The sequence below is a fragment of the Phoenix dactylifera genome, chromosome 16, assembly GCF_009389715.1.
Source record: "Phoenix dactylifera cultivar Barhee BC4 chromosome 16, palm_55x_up_171113_PBpolish2nd_filt_p, whole genome shotgun sequence".
Taxonomy (NCBI): Eukaryota; Viridiplantae; Streptophyta; class Magnoliopsida; order Arecales; family Arecaceae; genus Phoenix; species Phoenix dactylifera.
Genome location: NC_052407.1, coordinates 3,317,403 through 3,344,469, shown reverse-complemented (window position 1 = coordinate 3,344,469; position 27,067 = coordinate 3,317,403). Strand labels below are relative to the sequence as shown.

Genomic DNA, 27,067 nt, shown 5'->3' with positions numbered 1-27,067 from the left:
AAGCCAACCTCTAGAATTCAGTGCTATAAATGTCAGGGTTTCGGTCATGTTGCCTTCCAATGTGCCAATAAGACCCTAGTTATTGATCAACAAGATTCGAAAAATGATACAGTTGAATTGAAAGAACAAGTTTATGAACCAAACATCGATGACATTCAGGACATTGATGAGGAAGCGCGTGATGAAGAAGCTAATGCCCTAAGATGTATCCGCGCTACACCTATATCTGTTGCGCCTTTAGAGAGATATTCTGACCGGTCCACTATAAGTGTAGTCCACATCCTGCATCCTGTTGAATTTAAAACTTGGGGTTACGTAATGATCCGTCTTAAGGAAGTGCAGTCCCTTAGTGTTGGACTATTCAGGGTGTTGCACAAGGATGGCACTGACGCCTATACCATCGACTTCCCATTTGATTTGGTAATAGTCTTACTTTTAATATCAAAGATTTGATTATAATCCCTGATGACTTTTTTTGCTGAACCCTCTCCCGAGCCAATTGCTTATCTTATTACTGATTCCATGCCATCTTCATCTCCTTTTTTTCTCCATCGAACACAAAAAGAGTATATTGATTCTATTTTAGTCGAGCAAATAGTTTTTACCAGTGATGGAGGCATCCAGTGTATCCTAGTTCATTGGCGAGGACGACCGAAGTCCGGCTACACTTGGATCCCGTGCGAGGAGCTACAACCGATTGATTCGGACTTGTTGGAGTACTACCGGTGCTACACCGAGCCGCTTTTGTCGAGGTCGACTTCTTTCCACCTAGAGAGAGTTGGTGCGGATACTATAGTACCAGATCAGCCGGTCGCCATAAAATCCATCCAGTTCAGCCAGTTCAGTTAGCTTGATGTTAATGAACCTATTTTCATTTCATTTTGGATGGAATAACCTATGATCAGCTAGTTCTTCAGTTCTTAATTAACTTAAGGGTCATCTGATAGTAATTAAGATATCATCCTATCCATCTAACATGACCTAAGTCACTATTGGATTAGTTTTATCATCTAAAAGTGTGGTTGAGGTATGAGATTACTTTGTAGAAGTCGCTTTTGACATATTTTTAGTTGAACTAGATGAATTATAGAGGCAATCATGAATTTTAGTCAATGTAAGAGGCCTTGGAAAACTATAGATTCCCCATATAGTCATTTCTTTTACATCATATGACTAGTGAATTGAAGCTTTTGAAGTTCTCTATTGATATTGTTCATGATTTGATTCCACCTTGTTGTGGTGTGACTTGGTAGTAACTTTCTCCAACTTGAAGGCTCTAAGTGTCGATGAAGAAATGGGAAGCCCAAGCAATGATCAATATGATTTGATTGGATCGAGGGATTAGGTTGATGCAAATCTAACAAGTTATCCTAGCTTAATTTAGCTTCTAGTTGTTCAAGTATTATTGAAATAGGAGAGTCTAGAGCCACCACACGCCACCTAGATCTTAATCTAGACTTCGGGGCAGACTATGCTTGTGCTTGTGCTTGTGCAACTAGTACTTTTAGTTGGGGTTAAACATTAAGAGATGATGCCAATCAAAATTGAACCCCCGTACTCTTGTCCGAGAGGTGAGAGGGTGTACAACTGGGCTATGCACTCAAGTTATTTTTTTCTCTTTTTGAGCAATGTAGTTATCTTTTTGTGTTTTATAGTTGTTCTAGTTTAGATCAAGTTTTCTAGCTCTTCTTTCTTTTTCTTACTTACTAGTTAGTTTTTAGATCAAGCTTTCTAATTATTTCTTGCCTTTTATAAAACCTCAATGCCTTTAATAGAAAAGCCTATGTTTAGGTTCTGTCAGGTTTATTGCAGCAGTCTACACAACAAATTGTGTTCTAATTTGTGAGCGTCCTTAATCATATCACTTCTGCAACCCCACGTAAGATATCCTTTTACTTCCTTGTGCACACCTTGACTTCATGTAGCTGGATCCACTATACTTCTTATTCATGTAGGTAAGAAGAGGCTTGATAGAGGGAAAAATGGGTCATCCAGCCCACAACTAAAAGGCCGCCCAGTTTTGGCACAGTAAACATCAACAACAATCGGATGAATTTTCACCTCGGCCCAGGGCCAGCTCATCTTCGGAACTTCGCCGAAAGCTTCACCAACTCCGGACATTCGCCGACTCCTCCGACCAAGTTCGGGGTGCCTCCAGACAAACGCTGACCCGTCCCGACCAAGTTTGGGACACCAAACCCCCAGCAATACGCTCCGACTTCGAGCTCGGGGTGCACATCCGAACACACCTCGAAACCTACGAAACCGAGCTGCTCCCAGTATCTGCCAAGCTGACCTTATCAAACGCATAATGCGACTACTTAACGAGCTCGGCCTCGTCAGCGACCGCACCCATGTGTGGGCCTACGCCCACCTACATGACCGTACTCCACCACACTGCCGTGTCATGTCTCCATAACCGGCCAACAACAGTCAGACGACACCCTGCCTACTTCAGCCATACTTTGCTGTGACTTCAACGCCCTACTGTTCTCAAGAACGGACTGTACCGCACGTCACCAGCCAACTTGAGCTGCGCGCCATTCGGCTCAAAGGCATGCTCTCTCATGATGGGGACTGACAGTATCTCCGTCACCTGGGCCACTCCACTGAGGCTATAAATAGCTCGGTCAAGTAATTTCAAAGGGACCTTTGGCTAGACCAAAATTACCCACTCTAGCTTAATCGTTGGAGGGCCCCCATCAGAAACACCGGTGAGGCTTTGTGTAGGACCGCGGCCGTCGCGCAGGAGGTGACTCCCGTCTCCCCCTTTCCAGCACCGGCAGCTCCCTTGGCTCCACCGATGTGGTCACCCTCGGGCCAGATTTGAACCACAACAAGGCCCTTTACCTGCATCACATACTCAACACCACTTTATTCTTCAAATTTTTTTCCTCCTAGAACCATTATTATATGTACCTTCTTAATCACTTGAACCATCTTTGACTAGCGTATGGTTGATATGCATAATTATTAAAATTCTAGGTGCATAAAAATAGGTTTTTAGGCTTTGTCCAAACCATAGTGACACATTTGCCTGAGATGCCAAATCTAAAATAAATCATCTATAATTAGGTTGGTCTTCACCAACCCAAATTTAATCCTATTATTAAAGTACCTAGTTATTCTAGGCAAGTTAGTTTGGATTGCCTATCTATGTAAGAAATCACCACCCCTCATAATGATTTTATGATTCTTTTAATAAAATAATCCATTTAAGTGATACATAATATATATAATTTATTATTAAATGGTATTATCATTTTGTCGACATATATTTCATAATATTAGCAATATATATTTTATATAATATTCATATTAATTATTGTTGATGTAATAAAAAAGAATAAAAATATGCCACATAATATAATGTTATATCTACCATTATACATTATTATTAGTATATATATTAGTAAATTTAAAATGATATATTACTTTTACAATATTAAAAATGCAATATATACAATATTAATCATATACTATGTACTCATAATATATGAGCGAGACTAGAAGATGTTAAGTGCATTTGGGATAATATGCTTCCCAACAAAATTTGATGATGAACCTTTCAAAATAAAATCCTCACCATTGGTCATGATCTAAGACATCTAAATTGGCTAGAAAGAAAAGGTCATCATTACTAGTCTTTAACCAATGTATTAGATCATGAAAAACTTTAACATTATAACACCGTGTTCTTGTTCAATCTATAGTCTATACATTTCCAAACCAGATAAAATTTGACATTTATATGTCTTGAAATATTTAGATCATGATCAAAGGCTTGGGTTTGCAAATTATGTAGTTTATGATATGTTTTTTGCTCCTTAGATATATTGCTACAATTTTGTTCTTGCTTAATGCATATGCCAAAATCCTTTACCATAATTGATTTTTAATCTTTAAATATTTTACATAATATAGATCGGGAACAATGGTAAGAGGCTTGCCATCAGTTTCAATGGGAAGCATTTGAAGCTGAATATATTGAAGAGCATTTTATCCTAACTCCAATATATAGTTCAACGTACAATACAAAAATCATGGTATGTTAATATATACTAGATTATGGTATACACCATGGATGATGATATATAATGTGTCTACATGATAAGAAAAAACAAGTGATTAAAATTCTAAAATATATGTTATGTTAATAATTTAATATAAAATATTACAATAATCAAATTCATATATTTTATTACTATAAAAATATATTGTATCACAGTAACTATTAAGTGATTTGTTTGGTCAATTGTATGGAGATTAAGGAAATAAGTTGCCATTAATTTTTAAAGTTGGTAAATTTGTGGGCATAGATATAGGACAAAACTACTTGCAGCCATTATATGTAGGCTTAAGCAAAAAAAGTAGATTTTACAACTCAAAGTAAAATCAAATCAAACAAAAGCTACAAATCAATTTACAACATTATGAATTTCAATTGCAAGTGAAACTATAGGAAAGTGGAAGCATATTTAACAAAATATCTCCTAAATCAACTAACTCTCAATGAAATAAAAAAAATCTCTAAGATAGTTATACTTCTTTCAACAACCAAAAAGTAAAAAGACAAAGAACTTGTGTTTATCAGTTGCAGTCTTTAAGCATCCAAGCAAAATGAAATAGTTTCTAGCTGAAATTTCGAGTAGCTAAAAAACTATAAATTGAACCATAACATTTTAAATTGCAATTGCAATGTAAATTACATCGAAGTGGAAACAAGTACAAGCAACCCAATGTATCCTAATTGGACTATTCTCAGAATAAAAAACTTCTTATGGATTGGATTATTAATTTAAAAAGAAATTTATTAAGAAGAGTAATAATTTCATATATCAAAAATATTAGAAGAGATAGCAAAACGAGTTTAGGTCCTAGCAACTCTATTGGTCATTTTAGAAGTGTAATATGTTATTATAAGTCAATTTTGTTTAACTAAATTTCTGCAAGCAATTAGTTACATTCCAAATTCTACTAAGAGGATTAAATGAATTAGGCATTAAGAATTTCAAATGTTTAAGTGGAAAACCTTTGTTTTCTCGAAAAATGCTTTCAGTTCATCGAATAATAAATACTTTAATTTTTTTTGTGAATACTACTATATTACCTTGGTTAGATACCCATTTTCACTTGTGCATCTAACAAAAATTTCACTAGGAAATGGAAAAGGGATGACAAAATGAGGGAAGGGACAAAAAATTCTACTTGCCATTTTAGGAGTGTAATATAAAATAATAAAATAATTTTGTTAAAGGTGGCCCATGCAGGTAATTAATGATACTAGAAGCTTCACAATATTCAAGCACTATCCATTCAGTTAAATATTAAATACCATAAGTTACTAAAATAAATTCTTCCGCGCTCCTATTCTTAATTACATAACAATTTTTGTCTTTACATTTAACCAACTTCCAAAAAGGGAAAGATAATCTTTTCCTTTACCCAAAAAGGAAAGATAATCTTTTTAATAATAAATTTTAGTTCGCAAAGTGATAAGTATAAATTAATTTTCCATTTTTGTCGCTACATGCATTGCTAAGGAAAGCCAAACCAAATATAGCCACACTTGCGGCCTTGCCATTCTCTAACGTCATTTGTCTCTACTGCACCCGGCCGTTTGTTTATTACCGTTAGATTAGGCTCAATGCATCGGGCACGGTAGTTCTGTAAGTACCGAGCCCAAAAAGGGATGCGATAAATGCGGACGCCAAAGTCGCGGCTCCAATCCGGCACTGGATATCCTTCAGGCCCGTGACGCCGTTTGCGGGGTCGGAGCGGGGGGGGCATCGGCTGACCCTGCGGGCCTTAACCGTCTATCATTTCTTCCCCCCATATAAATATATTAATATTTTCCGCTGAGCTCGTACCAATTCGTTCGAGAGCGGGAACTCGTCCACCCCAGCGAAAACTCGAAAACAGAGCAGATGGCGGCCAATGAAGCAGAGAGGAAGGTAGCGGAGGAATCGCCGGCTGAGAAAGAGCGCGGCGCGGAGGAGGTCGTCGACAGGGAGCTCACGGCGCCACCGGGCTGGAGGAAAAAGGTTCGATTTCGATTCTTTCCATCTCTTTTTTGGGGACCTCTGGTTCGTTCTTCTCTTCTCATGCGCTAATTTCTTGTTTCCTGCCTGTTTTTCTGCTTCTGAGACGAGATCTTGGTTTCCTGCTTTGCATGCTAGGGTTTCTGAGCTTTTCTTTGGCTGTTTCTTGTGGTTCCTTGATCAAGATTTATTTTGGAGATTTTTTGGTTAATATTAGGATTTTGAGGCTGTGTTTGGTACGGAGTTTGGGAGATTTTGAGGTTCTAGGTGCTTGATTGCGGCGAATTATAGTGTTTCCTTGCTGAATCAGCTAGATGAAGTGCTTTGGTGTTGGGGTGATCTAGGGTTAGGTATGGGTTGTTTGCTAATGGTAAGTTGTTCCAGACGATGAAAATATTTGGCTTGTGTTTATCTTTTCGATTCTCTGTACTGGCTATAGGACTGCAGAGGAAAAGACCTGTGATGTTTTGGTGCAAGCGGAGTGGAGGGAAATACTGCTGAATATAATTTTCGTACTAGGATTGAGTTCTTTTTCGCACTAATGAAACATTTTCATGCTTGCTGCAAACTTCTTTTTTGTTTTTTTTTGTTCTTTGCTTTTTTTTGTTTTTCGATTTTTTATGCGTGAGTGGGTGCGCGTGTGCATGTGGTAGAGTCTTACATCTGGTTACAGAAAATAGGATATCTGAAGTAGTTGAAGCTTGATTCCTACTTTTATAGTACAATAGCTACCTATGCAATAATTTGAGCTGCACCTGTAAAATCTTTAGTTCTCTACAGGATTCACTGTACCGGTGCTGGATCGGTACCGGTACCGGACCCCATACCGGTGCCACATTAGTATAGTATCAGTACGATATGGTTTGAAATTTTTTGGGTATATCGAGTGTCGGTACGTCATCGGTATCGGTACTGGTATCGAACTAGTATGGTATGGTACATCCGGTACTGTCCGGTTCGGTATGATACGGCATACCATGGTTCTTTTTGCTAGAACATTCTGGAGTGCACATGAACCCATAATGTACTTATCCTGTAATACTTTTTAGTTCTATTTTTTTTTCCATTTCAAAGTGTTAACATGGTACTTAGATTATACTCATCACTATGGGGTATTTCTGAAAGCAGGTACATGCTATATATTATTCACCTGAATGTGTAATCATAAATAACAAATTCTATTAAAATTATTTGTGAGGCTGCTTTCTGTACTTTACAATTTGTTCATGCTATCAAATGTCTGAGTTTTATGTTAGAATAAATAGATCTGTGTGAACATATTTAATTGCATGGAAAGTAGTTCAACTGGTGGTTTGAAATCGTACGCTTGTCATTGTTCCCCTCTAATATTTCTTTTCTAGCTTCTATGGTTGTGGTGTAACTTCGACTATGTAATCACTGCTGATTAATCAGTCTACCATAAGATTTGGGGAATGAAATATAACTTGGCTTGTTTCATTAGAAGTTATAGTCTTCTAGTTTATTAATAATTATAATTTTAGTAGTGGTTTCATAAATTATAATCAACCTACGATCTCTTGTGTGCCCCCTCAGAGTTTGAGATTAACCTGTTTTTCTTAAGTTGTAGAGTGTTTGATGATTAATGTTTTGGCTCTTTTATGGAACCATGTTTGAAGTATTTCGCTTCAGATGATTATCGGCATGATCAGTGTTGTTGGTATTGATTTTGCCTAGATGTTTCTGCTATAGCCTGCACAGGAATAAACACTCTATGCTACACATAAATCAATTTCTGTTAATTTCTGGGTGGACTATACTTAAGGGACTTTATCATCAATTTATTTATATGGATTAGGAAACTTCTTCCTTATCCCCCAAACTCACAAATGCACCCTACTTGTGATGGGAAGACTTTTAATCAGTAATGTGCTTCCATTCACGGTAATTATGGCCAACCTACGCCACATACCACAAGTATGTGAATTTGCAAAAATCATATTATGCCATGTTACTGATATGTTTCTTTTCTTACTTGGGGTTGCAGCCACATTGGCTTTGGGGCCTATTTAGGCTTGATTATATGTTGCCTCAGGCTGAAATTTGTCCTATTTGAAAGCCTTGGACATGCTCTGCACAATGTGCTAAAATAAGATGGAAATTCACCACTTCAATCCACAAATTGAAACAATGATACAAAACCAACAATGTAACTTGACAAAAACTTCCAGATGTTGTCCTAAGTATTTATGACATCTAGGTACAAGAAACTAGATTATAAGTAGAAGTTCAACATCAAATTGCACGCCATTGAGAAAATAAAACCCTTTCCCTGATGTATCTGATAATATCAATTGCTGATTAGCTTATATATTATCCTCTCATTTTTAATTCTCTGCTCAAAACCATTATGTAGTGTATTTTTTTTATTAAAACTTGGGCTCCTTATTCTGTTTTGGTTTATTTAGTTAAGTCTAGCATTATTGGATGTTAGCTTGTTAGAATTTATGAGCTAAAATTTTTTAAGTAGAGTATGCATATTGTTCATGTTATGTCTATCAATATGAAATTCCTGTTTATTTTATTTTAAGAGCTTAGATCTATTCAAATGGGTAAAACTTTTTGTCTAATTGTTCTTGTCTATGTACCCCTGTAATGCATGAAGTTGCTAGGTTCAAAAATGGACTTCCTTTTGGATGTGAGTGAATGTACCCTGCAGCAATGGGGCATCATTGCATGTTGAGTCACATAGTATGCAATACCGAGTCAACCTTGGTATGATACATGATGGATTGTAATTAAAATGAGAAAGATGATTCTTTGATACTAGTATTGCAATACTTGGATACTTGGATAAGAGTATGATACATGATGGATCTGACGTCCTTAAGATCTTCTATATTGGATTAGAGATGACTGCAAGTATTTAACTAGTATCAATGCTTTATTTGGTTATTTAAACAATGAAAGGACAACAATGTCAAAGGCTCTTCATGAGATCACAATAAAGTGGATGGAAATTAGATTCTTCTCCTGTCATCAAGGCACATATCATTCATATTTGCCCCCTATTTAGAAGGATCCCATCTTTTGTCGTAACCTCCATGGTTATCAATTCCACGAAAAAGAACTATTTTACTGCATTTGTTGATTCTCCATGGTTTTTTTGACTTTGTAAGGAAGTGCATTTTTCTTCAGTGGATCTTGTGACTAGGACTGCCTCCAATTCTGTATTGCTTTCTCTAAAAGAGAACCTAAACCCTATCCTTAACCCTTGCAGAATATCAGAGGCTAGTCAAAACAAGTGCAGGAATCACCAAGCTAATTAGCTCTCAATAGAATGATGTAATCTAATTTTAAACTCCAAATGTTATTAGATGCCCCTTTGGAAACAAACATAAGAAATATGACACCACATACCTCTATTATTTCTGGATTTGTTTTGTTACTCAGCCTAAAAGGTTTATGTCGACAATTCCTCTTGATTCATATGTTCTTTTATATTATGATTGTGTAATAATTCTCAATGTTTTTGCTAATTTAAACTTTGAGCAAGATTCCTTGTAGATGGACCAATCTGAGAAAGAGTTGGATGTTAGCTTCAAGATAGGCTTGAAACATAATGAAGCTTTTGTCTTCCACAAGTCCATAACTTCATCTAGTGGCTTTTAATATAACTAAATAGATTCACTTATCAATAAATAAAACTAATCTAAGAATCTTTTGCATAACTGTCAACTGAACGCCTTTCCTACGCTCATAACCGCCTAGTTAGGTTTCAAATTTTATCTTGATAAAGCATGACTTTATCATCTAGTAAGATTTTAGAGAAATTGGGGGCATTTGGTATTTGAAACTACAAAGGGTAAATATGAATAAAATTTATGTATTTATAGCATATGCTACTTATATATATGCCATATGCCATTTTATTTAAGGTATTTTATTCAACAATTATCAGTCATTTATATCTCAAATTTTTAATTATAGCAGTACATGGGCATGTTCAGTGCATATTTGTAAACAAAGTTTGAAATTTATGAATAATTTGACATTAGAAAAGTTGGAAAAAAGTTGAAATCAGTATAAGTATGGATGGAATGCAATCTAATGAAGCAACTTTGAAATCTATGTGAGATTCGTTTTACAATAACCAATACCCATAATTATTGTATAATAAAGTTTGAATTGTGAATCATTACACCTAAGGGCAAGTTTAATATGCCTGAAGACCCCAACTTGCTCTTTTAGTATAATTTAAATTAACCTCATGAATAAGAAAAACCTAGGTAAAATGATGCAGAAGTGGGGGTGGAATCATAAAGAAAAGAATGATTAATATACTGATAAAGTGGATATTTTTATTTTCAATTATATTTAGGAAGTAAATTATCAATGAAGATATCTGTTATATATTTATAAAATATGACTGCAGTATGGTAGTAGTCTTGTTTAAGGGCTTACTAGATGCTGGAGTTAAACAAAATGTCATAAGTAGGTCTAGGGACCTTTTCTTTTGTGGAATAAGATGGAAAATGCTTACGAGGCAATGAATTTTCTGGTTTGATGATCCTCAGTAAAATCATAAATGGTTCCAGATGATCTATACTGGAGATTTTGGAAGAAATGCTAAAGTGTGGAATGAAGTGGGTTGTCTAAAGTTTTTTGATGAGGAGTTGAAGGTTATTTTGGCTTTCTTTGGAAAAGAATTGGGGAAGTGGCTGATTAATTGACTAATTTCTGGTGTTTGTCAATCCAAAAAATCTTTTGCAACTACCATGAGCAAGAATATCAGATACATTGAAACCTTACTTTTCACTTATGAAAATAATCTACCAAGATTTGTACTTTAGCTATACTGTTGAATCCTCTTTATATTTTTCCTTTCTGTTGCTGATTGATTTACAGCAAGGTAACACAGTTGAAAATATATGATTGTAGGTGTGGAAAATGAAAATTGTTGGGGCTAGTGGAGCCTAAATAGATTTTGGTGAAGGAGATCTTGAAAGGGAAGGGATTAAGGTACTTCAAATAGGTACTTCAAATGGGCTTTGATGGGAGGAAATGTGGCCAAGACTTGAATAATTTTGCCAAGTAAGGTGATATGGGTGTCTATTATATTTCACAAAATGCCATACAAGAGAAGGTAGTTTCTGATGAAGGCATTAATTTGTAAGAAAATAATTATTAATTGTGGTTTTCTTTTAGGACTACTAGTTCTTCTTATTTTAAATAATTATTGATAGATAACTTGGTGGCATTAGCTCATGAGGATGGATTTTGAGGTGATCAAAAGGTGGGAGAAAGGTTGTAGAATTTCAGGATGAAGTGGTCAAACATGGGGTATTGAGGACGGAAAAAAGTTCTTGCTTCAAATGGTTCCCTTTTTATGTAAAGTTTTGGCAGATTTTGAAGGGTGATATAATGAAGGTTTTCCCTGAGATCAACTAGCATGTTTTTTTTGTACAGGATTTAGTTGCACTTCTTCTTCTTCTTCTTCTTCTTCTTCTTCTTCTTTTTCTAAGGAAGCCATTACAAAAAATAACAGAGAAGTGATAGATCTTGATCTTTTAAGAGCAATCCAGTTGTTGAGTGGATTTGTTTCCAATTCTTGAACAAATCAAATAGATGAAAGGTTGAAAACTCTTTATGTTTGATGGTGCTATGAACAGAAATGAGTGAGTTCTGTGCAAAATTTTATCTCCGAAGTAACAGAAAAGGCCATGGTACTCAAACTATGATGTGCTTACAGATTACTTCCCTTCTCAGCATTCCCATCCAAGCATTCTTTTCTCATCCTCCAATCTGAATTTGAGACCTATAATGCTTGCAGCTGTCTCTGGAATTTTCTAGATGAACCATGTTAAAAAGTTTTTGCAACACAATTAAAAGAAAATACTCAAAATAGCATTAGAAAACAAAGTAAGGGAGACACTTCTATCTTTTAAGGTTTGTTTTGGAAAGAAGGTCGATGAGTAATGTCAATGTCAACTGCTTAAATTTTTAACTTAATATCTAAGCATGCGAACCAAGGTCCAGCTTGTCCACCTGTTTAAGTCCATCTAGAACTTGAGCAATCCTAAAACCACTGTCCCTCACAGCCCCTGCTTTTGAGTCCGATGAGGACTCTGTTAGATGCTTAGCCTAGCTATCCCCTGAAACAAATGGATGTTAAATAATTTCAGATAATGACAGAACTAGTTAAAATATACCACTAACTAATGGCTATAAATGGCCTCAAATAATATGCCATCTAGCAACCTCAGTCTGATTCCATCAGACCAAGACTGACCATTTATACCTAGTTCGAGTGCCTATCATGATACATCTGTTTTTCTCTAGTTGATTGTCCACTGCAATTGATCTTCCATTGCTGCTACTCTTTCAATCTGCACTTCTTTATTCTTCCTGATTTAAGCACGCATTAAACTCAGCATCCTCTTCAAACCACAATACATAGTGATCCACTAAACATTCTATCAATAATATGTGCATTGAGTAAAACCTTAAACCAAGAAACCTTATCCAGTTTACATGTAACTAAATGCAGATAGAGTTCTTATATTGTTAACCAACGAAAGTGGCCCATGAGAGTCAGAGTTGAGATGCCTATATTGTTGCATGTAGTTGCCTTGATATATATTTTAGATATGGGTCATGTATTTTGTTGGGTCATGTATTTTGTCCAGTCTCCATTGTTCAATGCTTTTTTGTTTGAAATGGGTTCTAGGCATTGTTACTTAATCTCTGACAGTGTCTTCTGTAGGAAGATTATGAATGAATTTCATCTTGTTTCCACTGTCAATTTTGTTTCATTCAAAATTTTGTTGATGATTCCATTGAAGCACGATTTCATCAGACCAATTCAAACAAACAAGTTCTCAAGGCAGGTGATGTCTATATATATAATAGGCAAATGTCTATGATTCTTTGTGGCCCAATTTTGTGGGGTCTTCCTTCGCATAACCACTCAACTGACCCTGCATGCACATTTGGAAATTTGACTGGACATAGTCAAGCAAGACAAATATGTACTTCTATTAGGAAAAGTGTGGAAGTAGTCTTTTTTGCTTGAAACTTGTTGATCATTAGTGTTTGTAGTTTACTGTGCATTTGGTTTTGCAGTGTTTGAAATCTCAAACCTGCACCCACTTCCTAAGCTCTTCCTTACTAAACGCGTTTCTAAAATATCCTCTTCCGTGCACTTGCAACCACTTTTATTCTTGTACCTGCTCCGAATTCTGGCAAGTGGCAACTAAGTGTAGGTCTTAGTTTGAAAAAGGAAAAGTCTTAAATTCTCTCTTTTATATTAATGTTATCCATTATTTTCTACTATTCAACATTTTTTTTTGCCCATGGCGGGGACAATATTACTGGGACACTCGACATTTTGGGTCTTCTAACGTGTGGGGCACTTGGACACTTCGGACATATATGATACACATTGACATTTTATACCATCAAGTTATGATACATGACTGTTACTGTCTAAATTTGGCTGTTCTATATGGAAGTTCTAATTCTAATATAACAATTAGCCAACATTTTATCAATTTTTATAGCATAGTTTCAGCTCATTATTCATTATATGTATACATCAGTACATATTTAAGCATAATTGTCTAAAGTACAAACTTGCCCCCTTGTCCAATTTTCAGAAGATTCCTGCACCGATATCTTTTGGACATTTGACACTCATGTCATATGTCCAAGCAACACTTGGGGGAGGTGGTTGTAGAAAGTTGCTATCACGTTAAGAACTCTTTTTTTTCTCCCTTGCTCAATAAGAGGTCTTGTATAATTTCTCCTTGGATTCGAATCTTTACAATCTTGTCTTATTATGTTTACTAGAAACATTAGATCTCTAGTTGTGATTTAGATTTGTGATCTTATTCAACTTTCCCTAACTTAGCCATACTCAATGTTGACAAGCTCTTCAAATTATATTTGGTTGGCTTTGGCCCTTTCTTTACGCTCCATGTATCTGCTGTTTAACCAAGTCAAGTCTTTGCAATCCTTTTCATGCCCACAGGCAGTTTTTTAATGCATTGGCAAGTGATCCCATCAATGAATGAGAAGATTCTCTCAGTCTTCCTCATTGTTCAACCTTAAAGATGAAGCAGACTCTTCCCATCGTGTTCCCACCAGATGAAAATTCCTATTTGTGAGGAGAGGATGCACAACCCCCCCCCCCCCCCCCCCCCCCCCAACCCAAGACTCAGTTGTGCAATTTCACCTTCCATTTTTTTACTTCTTTAAGCTGTTAATGCTTCCTTCTCCACTATTTTCTTCATCTTTTTCCACATTTTACTTCTCTGATGACAAAACTGTGCAATAATGAGATCTAACCTCAAACCCCTAAGAATGTCGCATTTATAGTGCCTGCATGAAACTTAATTGCCATCCCTGACACTAGCCATAAAAATTGAGGAAAAGAAACAAGAAGTACCTGTTGTTAAGAATACTATTTTCCTTTATATATTCCCCTTTTGCTGCTACCTTTTAAAGGGGTCCAGCTTCAAACCTGCCACAATTAGCCAAAATCTTGCAATTAACTATTGTTAAGAATGCTATTTTCCTTTATATTTTTCATTTTTCCTGCTACTGTTTTAAAGAGACCAGCTACAAACCTGCCACTGCCACAACTAGCGAAAAGCTTGCAGTTGACCATCTGCCTAACCTTTAAGTCAAACCCATGCTGTGATCCAGTGTTTGCTGAACCGACCTGTACCGGTCGGTTCAGCCCGTACCGGACCGGTACCGATTGGCACCGTCCGGTATGGGGGTGGAAATCTTGGGTTGGAACTGGTCGGTTTTGCCTCGTACCGGTACATGCTCGTACCGGTTTCGGTTCGCACCGGTACGAGAACCGCTCGGTTCGCACCGGTAGGGGGTGTGGGGGACAGCACGTGGCCGTAGCCACGTGCTAAGTGCTCGCGCTGTGGCACTTTGAAAATGCCAGACCGCCAAAGAGCGGCACTTTCAAAAGTGCCACAGTGTCATTTTGGGTGTTTTTTTTGGATGATTTCCACCCTGCCACGTGCTGTGGCACTTTCAAAAGTGCCACAACGAAGAGTAAATGGCGGCACTCATCTGTGCCATATGCTGTCACTTTCAAAAGTGCCACAGCACTGGCCGAAAAATCACCCATAGCATGGTTGTCTTTGCATTTGTTCGGCTATAAAAGCCGAACGATTCATCAGCCAAAGCCAGAAATAAAATGAAAGGAAAGGCATAGACGAAGGTGGAGGAAAAGAAGAGAAAGGCAAAGACAAAGACGTGAAAAAAATTTAGAAGGGTCAGAGAGCGTCGTTTTACTTCAAGAAAAATCCAGCAAAAACTAAATAAGGTAAAATTTCTTTCCTCTATATTCTTTTTTTAATATTTTAGTTAAATTGCTTTAAAAAAATAAGTCAAAAATTGCCAAAAAAAAAAGAAAATGATTAAATGATTCCATTTCGTCTTGAATTTTTTATATATTGTCGATATATGGACGATGTTAATGGTGACATTAATTTTTGTTTTTACAGAATTTATATAATTTATAATTTAATAAAAAAATTTTAAAAATTATTTTTTAATTAAAAAATTTTGAAATTTTAAAAAATTAATGTGGTCGTAGGAATGGAGCTGTCAAGGAGAGGGCAACCTCAAGAGCGTAATATTGGCTGGGAGCATGGGAAGATGCTCAGTGAACGGCACCAGTATCAGTGCAATTATTGCCACAAGTGCTTTAAGGGAGAAGGGGTAACCAGATTAAAGCAGCACTTAGCTGGTAATTCTTGTCAGATATCTGCGTGCTCGGAGTGCCCACCGAACATACGTCAGCTGATGAGGAAAAACCTCGCTGAGATCAAAGCAACCAAGGAGAGGGCAGCGAAGCAGAAAGCGGAGGTGGAACGCCAAGTTGCAAAAGTACCTTCCTATCACTTCATGGAGTCATAGAAGGTCGAGAGTCCAGATCCAGGCTGCCATGCGGGCGAGTCTGGATGATCGGTGGCAGCAGGAGGAGGTGGCGAGGCATCGGGCTCAATTTGGGCCCTCGTTTTTCGAGTCGGGCGCCGGTTCTGGTAGAAAGCAGACAAGATCCAGAGTTTCAAAGGATAAGCTTAGTCAGGGAGGGCGAGGGCAGAGGACGTGGCCGGATTGCATCTATCCTGGATGGTTTTGCTAGCCGAAAGAAGTCTTTCGGAGGGATTCCATCAGGAGCGTCAATCCATGATGTAGATCTGCATGCCTTCCTCAGGAGAGATTTGAAGCAGCAAAGGGTTGACACAATGTGGAAGAAGGAGAAGAAGAAAGATATGTGGCGAGCTATTGGATCCTGGTTCCACTTCAGCCACATCCCAGCGAATGCTGCAGACAATATATACTACAAGTCTGCCATTTCCGCCATACAGTCTGCCAGTCCCGGTGTCGATCCTCTAGGCTCGAAGGACATCTACGGTGAGCTTCTTGACAACAATAAGAAGAAGCTACAGAATTGGATTGGCTCATATAAGAGTAAGTGGCCCAGATATGGGCTTACTCTGATGTGTGATGGTTGGACCGGTCCAACAAAGTGGGCCATCATCAACTTTCTGACATACTGTGATACGAAGATCTTCTTCCACAAGTCAGTTGATGCTTCCAATAAGGTGCACAACGCCTCATACATCCTCAGACTTATAGAGGAGGTGATTGATCAAATTGGAGAGGAGAATGGCGTGCAGGTCATCATTGATAATGAGCCGCAATATAAGTTGGCCGGGAAGATCTTGATGGAGCGGCGACCACAAATTTTGTGGACCCCATGTGCTGCACATTGCATCGACCTCATCCTGATGGACATTGGAAAGCTCTGTAGGGTGCAACATACGGTGGAGATAGCCCAACGCATCACTAGGTATATTTATTGCCATACTTGAGTTCTTTCATTAATGAGAAAGTATACAGGGGGAGAGATTCTGGAACCAAGAGTCACATGGTTTGCTACAAACTACATTGCACTTGATAGCTTTATCGAGAAAAAAGGAGCCCTACGTCAGATGTTTGTCAGTCCCGAGTGGCAGAAAAGTAGATATGCCCAGGCCGGCACTGAAGGAAGCAGGATGGAAGACTTGGTAAGCAGGTAGTCATTCTGGCAACGGGACAATGCGCTAGTCAAGGCTATCAAACCATTATATGAAGTGCTGCGTGCCGTGGATAGCGAGAGGTACCCTAGATGGGCTTTTTGTATCACATGATGGAGAAGGCAAAGGCTCAGATCATGGAGGCAGATGTAGCCCATGCTCATGAGTACATCGACATCATTGAGCAGCGGTGGGGAGCCCAAATGGATAGAGAATTGCATCTAACAGGTAAGCGATAATATTGATAATTATACTGATGGATATATTTGTATAATTATACTAAGATGGTGTTGTCTATGTGCAGCATACTACTTGAATCTCTGGTTCCAATACGGAAATGGAATTGGTATGGATGATGAACTTCTTGATGCTCTGCATAATGTTATTTATAAGATGAAGCCTGATCCAGAAGTCGCCGCATCATGTATAGAAGAAGTAACTATGATTTAGTAGCATATGTAAATATATCGGATCTTATATTATACTGATGGATATATTTGTATAATTATACTAAGATGGTGTTGTCTATGTGCAGCATACTACTTGAATCTCTGGTTCCAATACGGAAATGGAATTGGTATGGATGATGAACTTCTTGATGCTCTGCATAATATTATTTATAAGATGAAGCCTGATCCAGAAGTCGCCGCATCATGTATAGAAGAAGTAACTATGATTTAGTAGCATATGTAAATATATCGGATCTTATATTATTAACATACTACAACAAGCTTTTTTTCACAGACCAAATTATTTAGAGAGGGCAACCACAGCTTTGGACAATGACCAGCTGCCGTGAGCAAGACAACTATGAATCCAGGTACAATACAAATATGCAAGACATTTTTGCAGCTGAATTATCTTCAACTATGAGGCCATCATATATGTAAAATGTAATTATCTTCAATATTTTTGCAGCTGAATGGTGGATTCTTTTTGGCGGATCCGCAAAAAATCTTAAGAGGATAGCTATCTGGATCCTCTCCCAAACGGTCTTCTCGAGTGGCTGTGAGCACAACTGGTCCACCTTCGCCCTCATCCACAGCAAACAGAGGAACCATTTGACACAAAAGTGCCTCAATGATCTAGTTTATGTGCACTACAATATGCGGCTGAGGCTAAAATGCATTCAGGAGAAAGTGGAGCTCAAGTATGCAGATCCCATCTATAGGACTTTTACAGATGATGATAATCCTAAGCTCGACTGGCTTGCGGCCCAGCAGCAGGAGCCCGAGCTTGATGAGCCAGGATCGCCTCGACGACCAGCCAGCATCATAGCCACCGAGGCTATGGTCGATCCATAGCAATGGGCTGAGCACAACATTCCACGCACTCCTACAGCTGATAGGACATGGCTAGAGGGGAGCCAGTCACCACATGACTGGTACGATGCTCCCGTTCAGAGAGATGATCCTCTCATGCGAGGACGAGGACGTTCTAGTATCTAGTCGACTCGATCAGGAGGGCGTCAATCCTAGCAAACGAGAAGAAAAAAGGAAAGGGCCCTAATGGAGAGTGTCGAGGAGGAGACTTGGATCAGCAACGATGAAGGTTCTGGTGGTGATGGATCTACTAGCCATGGAGGAGGTGGAGGATAGTATGATACTACTTATGAGACACAGCCGGAGGAAGATTTTCGATACACCGATGAGTCCCAGTTTACGCATGCTACACAAGATACAGACCATTGTATATCGAAGACGGGCTCCTCGAGGTCGTTCAAGAGGGCAGGATGCAGCTGCAGATGACCTTCCATGTGGAGTAGGATCCATTGATGTATCAAGTTCCGAGTCTTTCTATTATCCGCGGCCTTAGCTAGCCTATGGATATGGTGCATCGGAGTCATCTTCCGGTGGCTACTATCTTGCATAGCCCGGAGGGTCTTACGGGTCGGATTTTGGTGCCGGCATATTCGGATGGGCCCCTGCACAGCCATATTATCAAGACACCTTTCAGAGCCAGAACTTCAGCGAGAGATCCGAGAGTTCTTATGACCCGACGCGCATCTCTCGGGGATTGAGCATACAAGACTACAACGCCGCTTGGTTAGAGGGATGGGTTGATCTGCCTCCGTATTATGCTGATGATCCAGATATCGACGAGAAGCATCGCCATTCGATCCGATTTTAGATATCCGAGAGTGTTTTAAATGTATGTAATTGATTGTATCTTAATTTGAAGATATTTTATGTTCTTCATCTCATTATTTGAATCATTTGGAAGTAATAAGATGCATCATCTAGTTTAACCCTTAAACCTAAACATAAAAACATCAAAAAAAATCCAAAAGTGAGAGAACTCGCCTCCCCCTCCCCAAAAAAAACGATGACGGGGTCGAAACCAGGCCGAACCAGCCCCATCGGTACGGTATCGGTTTGGCACCGGTACCGTACCAGTACCGAAGCCGACCGGGACGTCGGTACACTCGGTACCGCGTACCTTGCTGTGATCTAACTGAATTTTATTGATGCGAACAATAGACTAGTTCTTTAGGCATACTGTTGGTATCAACTTATTCAGATCCTATTTCTAACCTGTTTAAAATGGACTCAACTATAAGTATTTGGTGCAAGCAAATATCAAAGCCTCTATTTTATTCCTAAGAAATTCCTCTTGGGAATATGTAGTGTCATACCCATATCCAACCTAGGGTCCTATCTCCTATGTTTCTTTTTTTATTATTATTTCTTTTAATTTTTTAAGGCATGGTCAATAGATTGGGTGATCTTTGCAGGTAAGGCTACGGATTAGGAGCCCTCCTTTAGGCTGTCCTTGACTACGAGTTCCTTTGATACTTCATCTATTTCAGATTAATTTGCTTTTTCTAGATTTACCTAATTGTTATGACCATTATTAACTCATACTAGAGCTTGATCTATGTAGGCATTGCAAAATTGTCATAGAATGCCAATTTGAGTCTGACAGGTCTCTTACTTGGGCCAATGTCATTTCTTAGCTTAGGGATTTTAAGGATGAAAACTTCTAGATTCTGAAATCTGTACTATCTGTCAATTAAGCTATTGAGAATATACATAATATTTAAACTATCATAGAAAGATTATTGCATATATATGCATATGGAACACATTTAAAATTATAATTATGTTGTTTATATCTGATGTGTCATGCATTTTTCAAGAAATATCACATATTGTGGTCCTTGTTTAGGTGCAGCAACCCAATATGCTTGCCCAGTGAATACCTTAATGAACATAGGAAGAATCATCTGACTTTTGGGCTTTACCAGGAAATTCCTTCCATAGTTGAAAACTTTTCAACAGTTCTAAAACTCACTATCTTTCTATGAGAAATAATTTTAAACTTTTAATTCTCATCGTCATCATTTACTACATCTGTTTTTTTATTATTCTAGATTTTGGAAACACTTTTGCTTTATACAAAATATATCTCAGCTGTAATGCTTATATTTTTAGTTACTCTTTATGATTTAGTAATAGCTGATCTTCTTTCTTACATTATTTTCCCAAATTACAAATTTTTGTCTTATTCAAGTTATTTCCAAATATGAAAAGATTACATGGTCATGCTTTTGTAAATAATTCCTACCTCTATATTTTTATTGCAACTATTCAAGTCTCTCATTGTTCAGTGGCAAATTTTAAATTTTCCCATCATATGTGATGCTTCAGTTCCATGCTATTCAATCTACAATTTTTGGACTTTTATTCAAGAATATTGTCTACCATATGTTCTATTTTATCCCATGATATTTGGAGAGCGACATATGATTTTTCTTTTGAGCATTTATCACATGCCATGGGTGCTGTCAAAAGCGAGCTGTCATGGTCAGCTAATATTTGGCTTGAAATTCACCTTGAAATCAGTTTGCTTGATCGGCACATGGGCCAAATCCAAGCGGAGATTGTGAACTTGAATATGTAAGCGAATTGAATGCTAGTTAGTCCCAGCTTGCTTGTGTTCCACTAGAATATCTTGAATTTATCTATGTGTGTGTGTGTGTGTGTGTAGAAGGCATCTCAGCTGACTCTGATAAGATGGGAGAATTCACTAGAAAACCCTCAAAAATATATGTGAGCATGGATGTGTTTATTATTACTATTTTCTTTTTTCTCTTTTAACTTATTTTACAGAAATTTTAGTTTTGTTGATGGACAAAAGTTAGTAAACTTGGCAGTCGGATCAAAATCTAATGATTGAAATGAATATTTGATGATAATGGAGATGTCAACGAGCAAAACCCACCGCTACCCTGGCTTTTTCCCCACATATTGACTCTCCCTCAGAAACCTATTCCTCTCTCCTCTTCCCCTCTTTTTGTTCAACTCTCTCACTCCCTCTTTCTGTTGGAAATAGTGGTAACATTTAAACCTATCCACACTCACCTAATTTCTTTGGTACATTCTTTGCTGCCTCTGCCTCCACGTCGAGCTCGTCATCATGATGCTTGGAACCACCCATTTCTGTCCACATCTTGTTGACTGTTTCCACCTACCTTATCCACTTCATTACCATCTCCTCCCATCAATCCTCAAACAAGGTAGGAGCTGGCTTGAGTTGAAACAAGTAGAGCTTGAGCTGGGACTAGCTTGCTCTAGTTTGGCTTGCTCACACACCCTTACATGCTGCCCCTGCTGTCAAAACTCAAGAAAAATTATCCTTTTTCTTTTTGTTGGACTGAGACATTGTTCTTGAATGAGACGGAATTTTTGGTGAGTTAGGATAATACAGTACAAAACTATTATTTGTATAGGGAATTTCATTTGATGGACAGTTTAGAAAAGATTATCAGTATTCTATGGGTCAAGATTGTCAAGCAGATTGCATAGGCATTTAATTGCATTATCTTCAAAGTAGGCTTAATCATTTATTTTTAAAGAAATGGTATGGTCATTTTCTTCCAGCTTTTGATGAAATTTTGTATGTGTCCTGTTGCTTGTTGAGTTGTTATCTTTTACCATGTTGGTGCCATATAGAGGTGATCACGGGCCTTCTGGCCCGCCCAGCCCGCCCGGCCCGGTCCGAAATTTTTCGGGCTTGGGCATTGAAAAAGGGCCCATTGATCGGGCCTGGGCAGAAAAAGCGGCCCGACCAAAAAAATCGGGCCGGGCCTGGAAACGTTAAAAATGGCCCGGTTCGGCCCGGCCCGGCTATAAAATCCTGTTATAAATTATAATATATTAAAATTTTTTAACAAAAACCCTAACCTTTGGGCCTTTCCCTTCCCTTCCCTTCCCTTCCCCTCCCTCGCTGAGAGCCGCCGCCGCCCCCCCCCACTCCCTCGCCCGCCCTCCCTCGCTGAGAGCCGCCGCCGCCCTCCCTCGCTGAGAGCCGCCGCCGCACCCCCCCTCCCTCGCTGAGAGCCGCCGCCGCCGCCGCCCCCCCTTTTCCCTCGCTGAGAGCCTGATAGCCACCTCCTCTCGGTGTCGTCGCCTCTTCAACGACCGGCCGGCGGCTCTTCGCGTCCTTCTCCCCCGGACGGCAACCTCCGCGGCTCCGGTCACCGACTCACAGTCACCGGTAAGAGTTTTCTCCTCCTCCTCCTCCTCTTCGAGCTCGATCCCGGTAGATTTTGCCCAAGCCCGGAGAGAGAAAGAGAGAGAGAGAGAGGTGGTGGGGCAGCGAGAGAGCTCGGAACAGTGGGAGAGTGGGGAGTGGGGACAGTGGTTTTGTTTTGGGTGGAGACGGGAGACAGAGAAAGAGAGGAGGGATCTTTCATCCCTTCTCTTTTTTGGTTTTGGTCTTGGTTTTCCTTCCCTCACATTGCTCCAGTAACCCAGTTCCAGCTGGGCCATCAGGAAGAAAGATCGGGGGATTGGAGATGAACTTCTTGGAGGGTGGAGATTCTCTGAATTTTCTCCTCTCAGTTTCTTCTCCCCTGATTTTTTTTTTCCGGTTGGATGGTGCTTTATTTGTATTATGATAATTCTTATGAACTGAATTTTTTGTATAATTAGTTGTATAATTTTTTGATAGGCTTATGTCAATAGCAAGCCAAAGTTCACCTATTCTTGTGGCGGATAATGAGCATGAGGATTGTGGCGGATAATGAGCATGAGGATTGTTATTTTTGCCCATTTCTAGATTCCAAACAAAAAAAAAAAATCGGGCCTGTCGGGTCGGGCCTGTCGTGTCGGGCCTATCGGGTCGGGCCTGGGACCAGATTTATAAGGTTGGGTCGGGCTTGGACAAAAATTTAAGCCCGACAGTCGGGCCGGGCCGGATCTGGGCATAGCCATCGGGCCTAATTTCTGCTGTATAGCCCGGCCCGAGTCCGGCCCGGCCCGGGTTTTGATCACCTCTAGTGCCATATGACTATGGTAACTGCACCTGTTCTGTCTTTTTTTTATTTCTTCCAATGATGTGTGCAATCTTAGAATTTCTTTTTGCATGTGCTGTGGATTTTATTTGACCACATTTGTGGAATTATAATCAGCCGGTAAAACAATTGCTTGGTTAATACTTTGGGTTTGGTAATTTTCTCTTAAAGTCTTGTATAAGTCAATAATCTCCATACATTCCGTTGTGCTTATAAGTTAAAAAACAATAAGCCTCCACCTAAGTGACATAAGTTACATTACTATATTCTAACTACTGTGACATCAGCGATGTCCATGGACCAATCCTAAAGAACTAAAGAATTATATTGAGGGGCAACTCCAAGGTGGTCACAGGTGACTACCTGGGCATTTTGGACAACTCAATTGCCTAGGCACTTGGCATTTTCTAGGCCTTTAGGCGAGGTGGTCGCCCGAGCACCTTGGTTAGCACCCTAAGTAGGTGCCTAGTTGCCTAAGGGCCGTTTTTTTTCTTGGTTTGAGTTTTTTTGGTGCTTATTAAAGGCATTACATTTTCTTAACTTATTTCGTGTCGAGTAAAAGAAAAGTTATTAATTTCAAGAGAAAAAGAAGTTGACTTCATTTATAACACGTTAGCTTAAATACTAATTGGTGTTTGAACATATTATTTTTCTAAAAAGTTTTAAATCTTTTATGTCACTTAATTGAAAAACTACTAAGTAAAACTAAAGTACTTAAAAAAGAATTTCATTATTGCATATCTTTAGTAATGGACAACCTTACTCTTTATATGTATGTATGTATGTATGTCTCTATACATGAAATATATGATTTTATTAACTCTTAGAATTTAGAAATATGTTTTACATATGCACCCACTTGGCTGCATAGGTATGGGCCTAGGATTGTAAGAGGATCAATGGCTAGAACAACCTAGGTAATTTGATTACCTTGGGCAGCCAATGGCCCAACTATGGACTGCTGTACCACCCTGAATGGCTTGGTACGAAGCGTACTGTACTATTCTAAGTCAGAACCAGTACAAAACTCATATTCGGGTTGGTATAGGCTCTGTACTAAGGCGTATCGAGGGGCATACCAATCCGTACTGAGGCATATTGAGATAAAAAAATGAGAAAAATGGTTCAAAAGCTATTATGATATAGGGTGCATACTATATTGTACCAGCCCATACTGTACCAAATCAGTAATGTATCAGTATGGTACTTGGAACCGAGATTGCGGATCTTGGCCCAACTAAAGTAGGAACGATTAGTTGGTTTTTGCCCTAACATTGAAGCCCAGGTCATGAAACACATTTCATTACCCCTTATTTTTGATGTTGAATATTTTGGTCGATTCACATTTAAGGGTAAGGCTTCTTGTTGCAATTAATTTTCTGATAGCTGGAAGCTAAGTTTACAATTGCTTGTTTTATCTCCCTTGAAAATTTGAATTGACTATTTTGGAAACTTGTTTCTAATTAATGCATAGAGATATATACTTGTTCCTTCCTATGGTATCCAATTTTTATACTTGTTCTTTCCTATGGAATCCGATATGTATGCTTTTTCCCTTCTATACTATAAAATCTTTATACTATGTATGGCGAGGGTAGAAATTTTCTTTAGGGCGTTCTTTTTCTTGCTTCTCCCTTTGTGGTTTATTCCATAATGGTGCGAGTGCTTATCCGACATCCCTTGTGTTGCCTCTCCTCTTTGTCTCCCACATCAAGTTGGTATTGGATCTTGGGTGATCGTGATGGCCAATCATTTTAGGCGTGGATTTGACATGGATGAACCAAGGAAGCTTCGATTGATAAACCCATTTGGCAAGACACTGAAGAGAAGACAAGTGCAGCATCAAGAAGAACGTCTTCACTTTAACTAGTCTTGTAGCATGATGATGCTTTTCATGATTCAAAAGGAATGTAATGATGATCATCTTTACTATAATGAGATTCATTGACAACAAATTATTGCTTTGGTTTGCCTCCTAATTTTGACGTTTATTTAGATGAAGTTTCCTACGATTCATATGAACCTATCTTTGCTACTGATTCTAATCTTAACAAAGATAAACCTACCTTTGTTGATGAAAAAAAGGGTGGCCCAATGCACCAGACTTCTGCTATTGTGGGGAGGGTTAATTGTACGTAGCCCCATCCTTACATGCAGAGAAGCTATTTTCGTGTTTTGAACTTATAACCTCTAGATCAAAATAAAGCAACTTTACCGTTGCATCAAGGCTCACCTCATAAACCTATCTTTATTGCTAAAGGTCAAAAATTATTAAAAGGGTGATGTCCAATTCTTATATGACGTTTTAGGTCATTTTGAAGTAAGGTCTGCCGAACCGGTATAGGAATCCATACCGGTCGGCGCCTGGTACGGTTCGGTACTGGACCGAACCAGTAGGGCAGTGGGAGGTGGCCCATACCCAACCCAGTTCGAAATTGGGTTGACTCGGTGTGAACTGGCCGGTTTTGGCCGGTCCAATATCGGTTCTGACTGGTAGGGGTCGGATTCGAATATGAATGATGAACCGATCTGGTTTTGCACCGGGTCGGTTCCGTACTGTCTGAACCGGACGGTTTGGCCCGGTTCGGCAGACCTTGCTTTGAAGAATGTTTCCTTGTAAAATTAGTTCCAAACCATGATTATCAATCATGTAGTAGAGTTGCAGACATCCATGGTGAAGAAAAGCGTCTCAATATTCATGAAAATTAATGGTTTGATCTCCTGGAAATTTTGCTTGGAGAAGAAGAATCACTGTTGCAAGGAAGTCAAAGAACAATACTTAATCACTTTCTTTCTCTTCTTCTCATTTATTCAAAGAATATAAGCAAGGTATTAGTTACTGTGGTATGGGCATCCCCATCTTTTTCTTGGAATGGATGCCCCGCGTACCAACACTCATGATGGTGGATGTGCCATCCTGTTCCAGTCCATTTCCCAACTCATCCTGGTACTTGACACGATGGGAGGCTCTGGTGTCATGCCTTTATTTAAAACCATGAATACAAGGATCATACTTGGAAGAGGATTAACATGCTCTTCATATTATTAAACTTTTGTCAGAATCAAGAAAAGCAGTATGGAAGGAAAGTTTTTAAGATTTTATTGAACATAATTCTATAGGAGTTTCACCTAAAAAAAAATTGTCGACGAGAAATTTGCGAAGAAAACAATCAAAGTGGCGTAGAAAAAAGTGTCCTTTTTTTTGCATCATCAAATTCTTGATAAAGAGTTGAAATCGAGGGCAAGTTCTTATTGATTAGAGGAGCATGACATTGGAGGTTCCATGCACCAAGACTAATGTAGCTTCCCAAGCGGCAAGCCGGAGTTTGGTTAAAGTAGGCCTAATTAGGTGGCCTATACCCAAGGGGAGTCCATGGGATGATGCATGTTCTATCGCCCTTTTTGAATTTCAAATATATTGGTTAGTGGATGTATTTGAAGTCATGGTTAGTTTGGATTAATTTTTAAGTTTCAAATTGTCTACGGTTACTTTTATCATCTTTTAGTAATTTGGATGGCTATTTTGCAACTTGTTTTTGATTGAATGCATAGAGTTGGAGACTTGTTCCTCATATGCTATATAATCTCTACACCATGCATGATGAAGGTGGATTGCCATTTTATATTCAAAGAAGAAAGTTATCTCTCTTGAGGAGTTG

The 27,067-nt window shown here is 38.6% G+C and overlaps 1 protein-coding gene across 1 annotated transcript in view; it reads left to right on the top strand.

The window, feature by feature from the left end:
- Nucleotides 1-5,775: 5,775 nt before the first annotated feature.
- The window catches only part of LOC113463284 (methyl-CpG-binding domain-containing protein 11-like), a 30,631-nt gene continuing 9,339 nt past the window's right edge, over nt 5,776-27,067 (top strand). Inside the window, exon 1 of the mRNA XM_039114260.1 lies at nt 5,776-6,044. Coding sequence (XP_038970188.1) covers nt 5,928-6,044 — 117 coding nt within the window. The 5' untranslated portion in view covers nt 5,776-5,927. The remainder of the gene's footprint in view (nt 6,045-27,067) is intronic.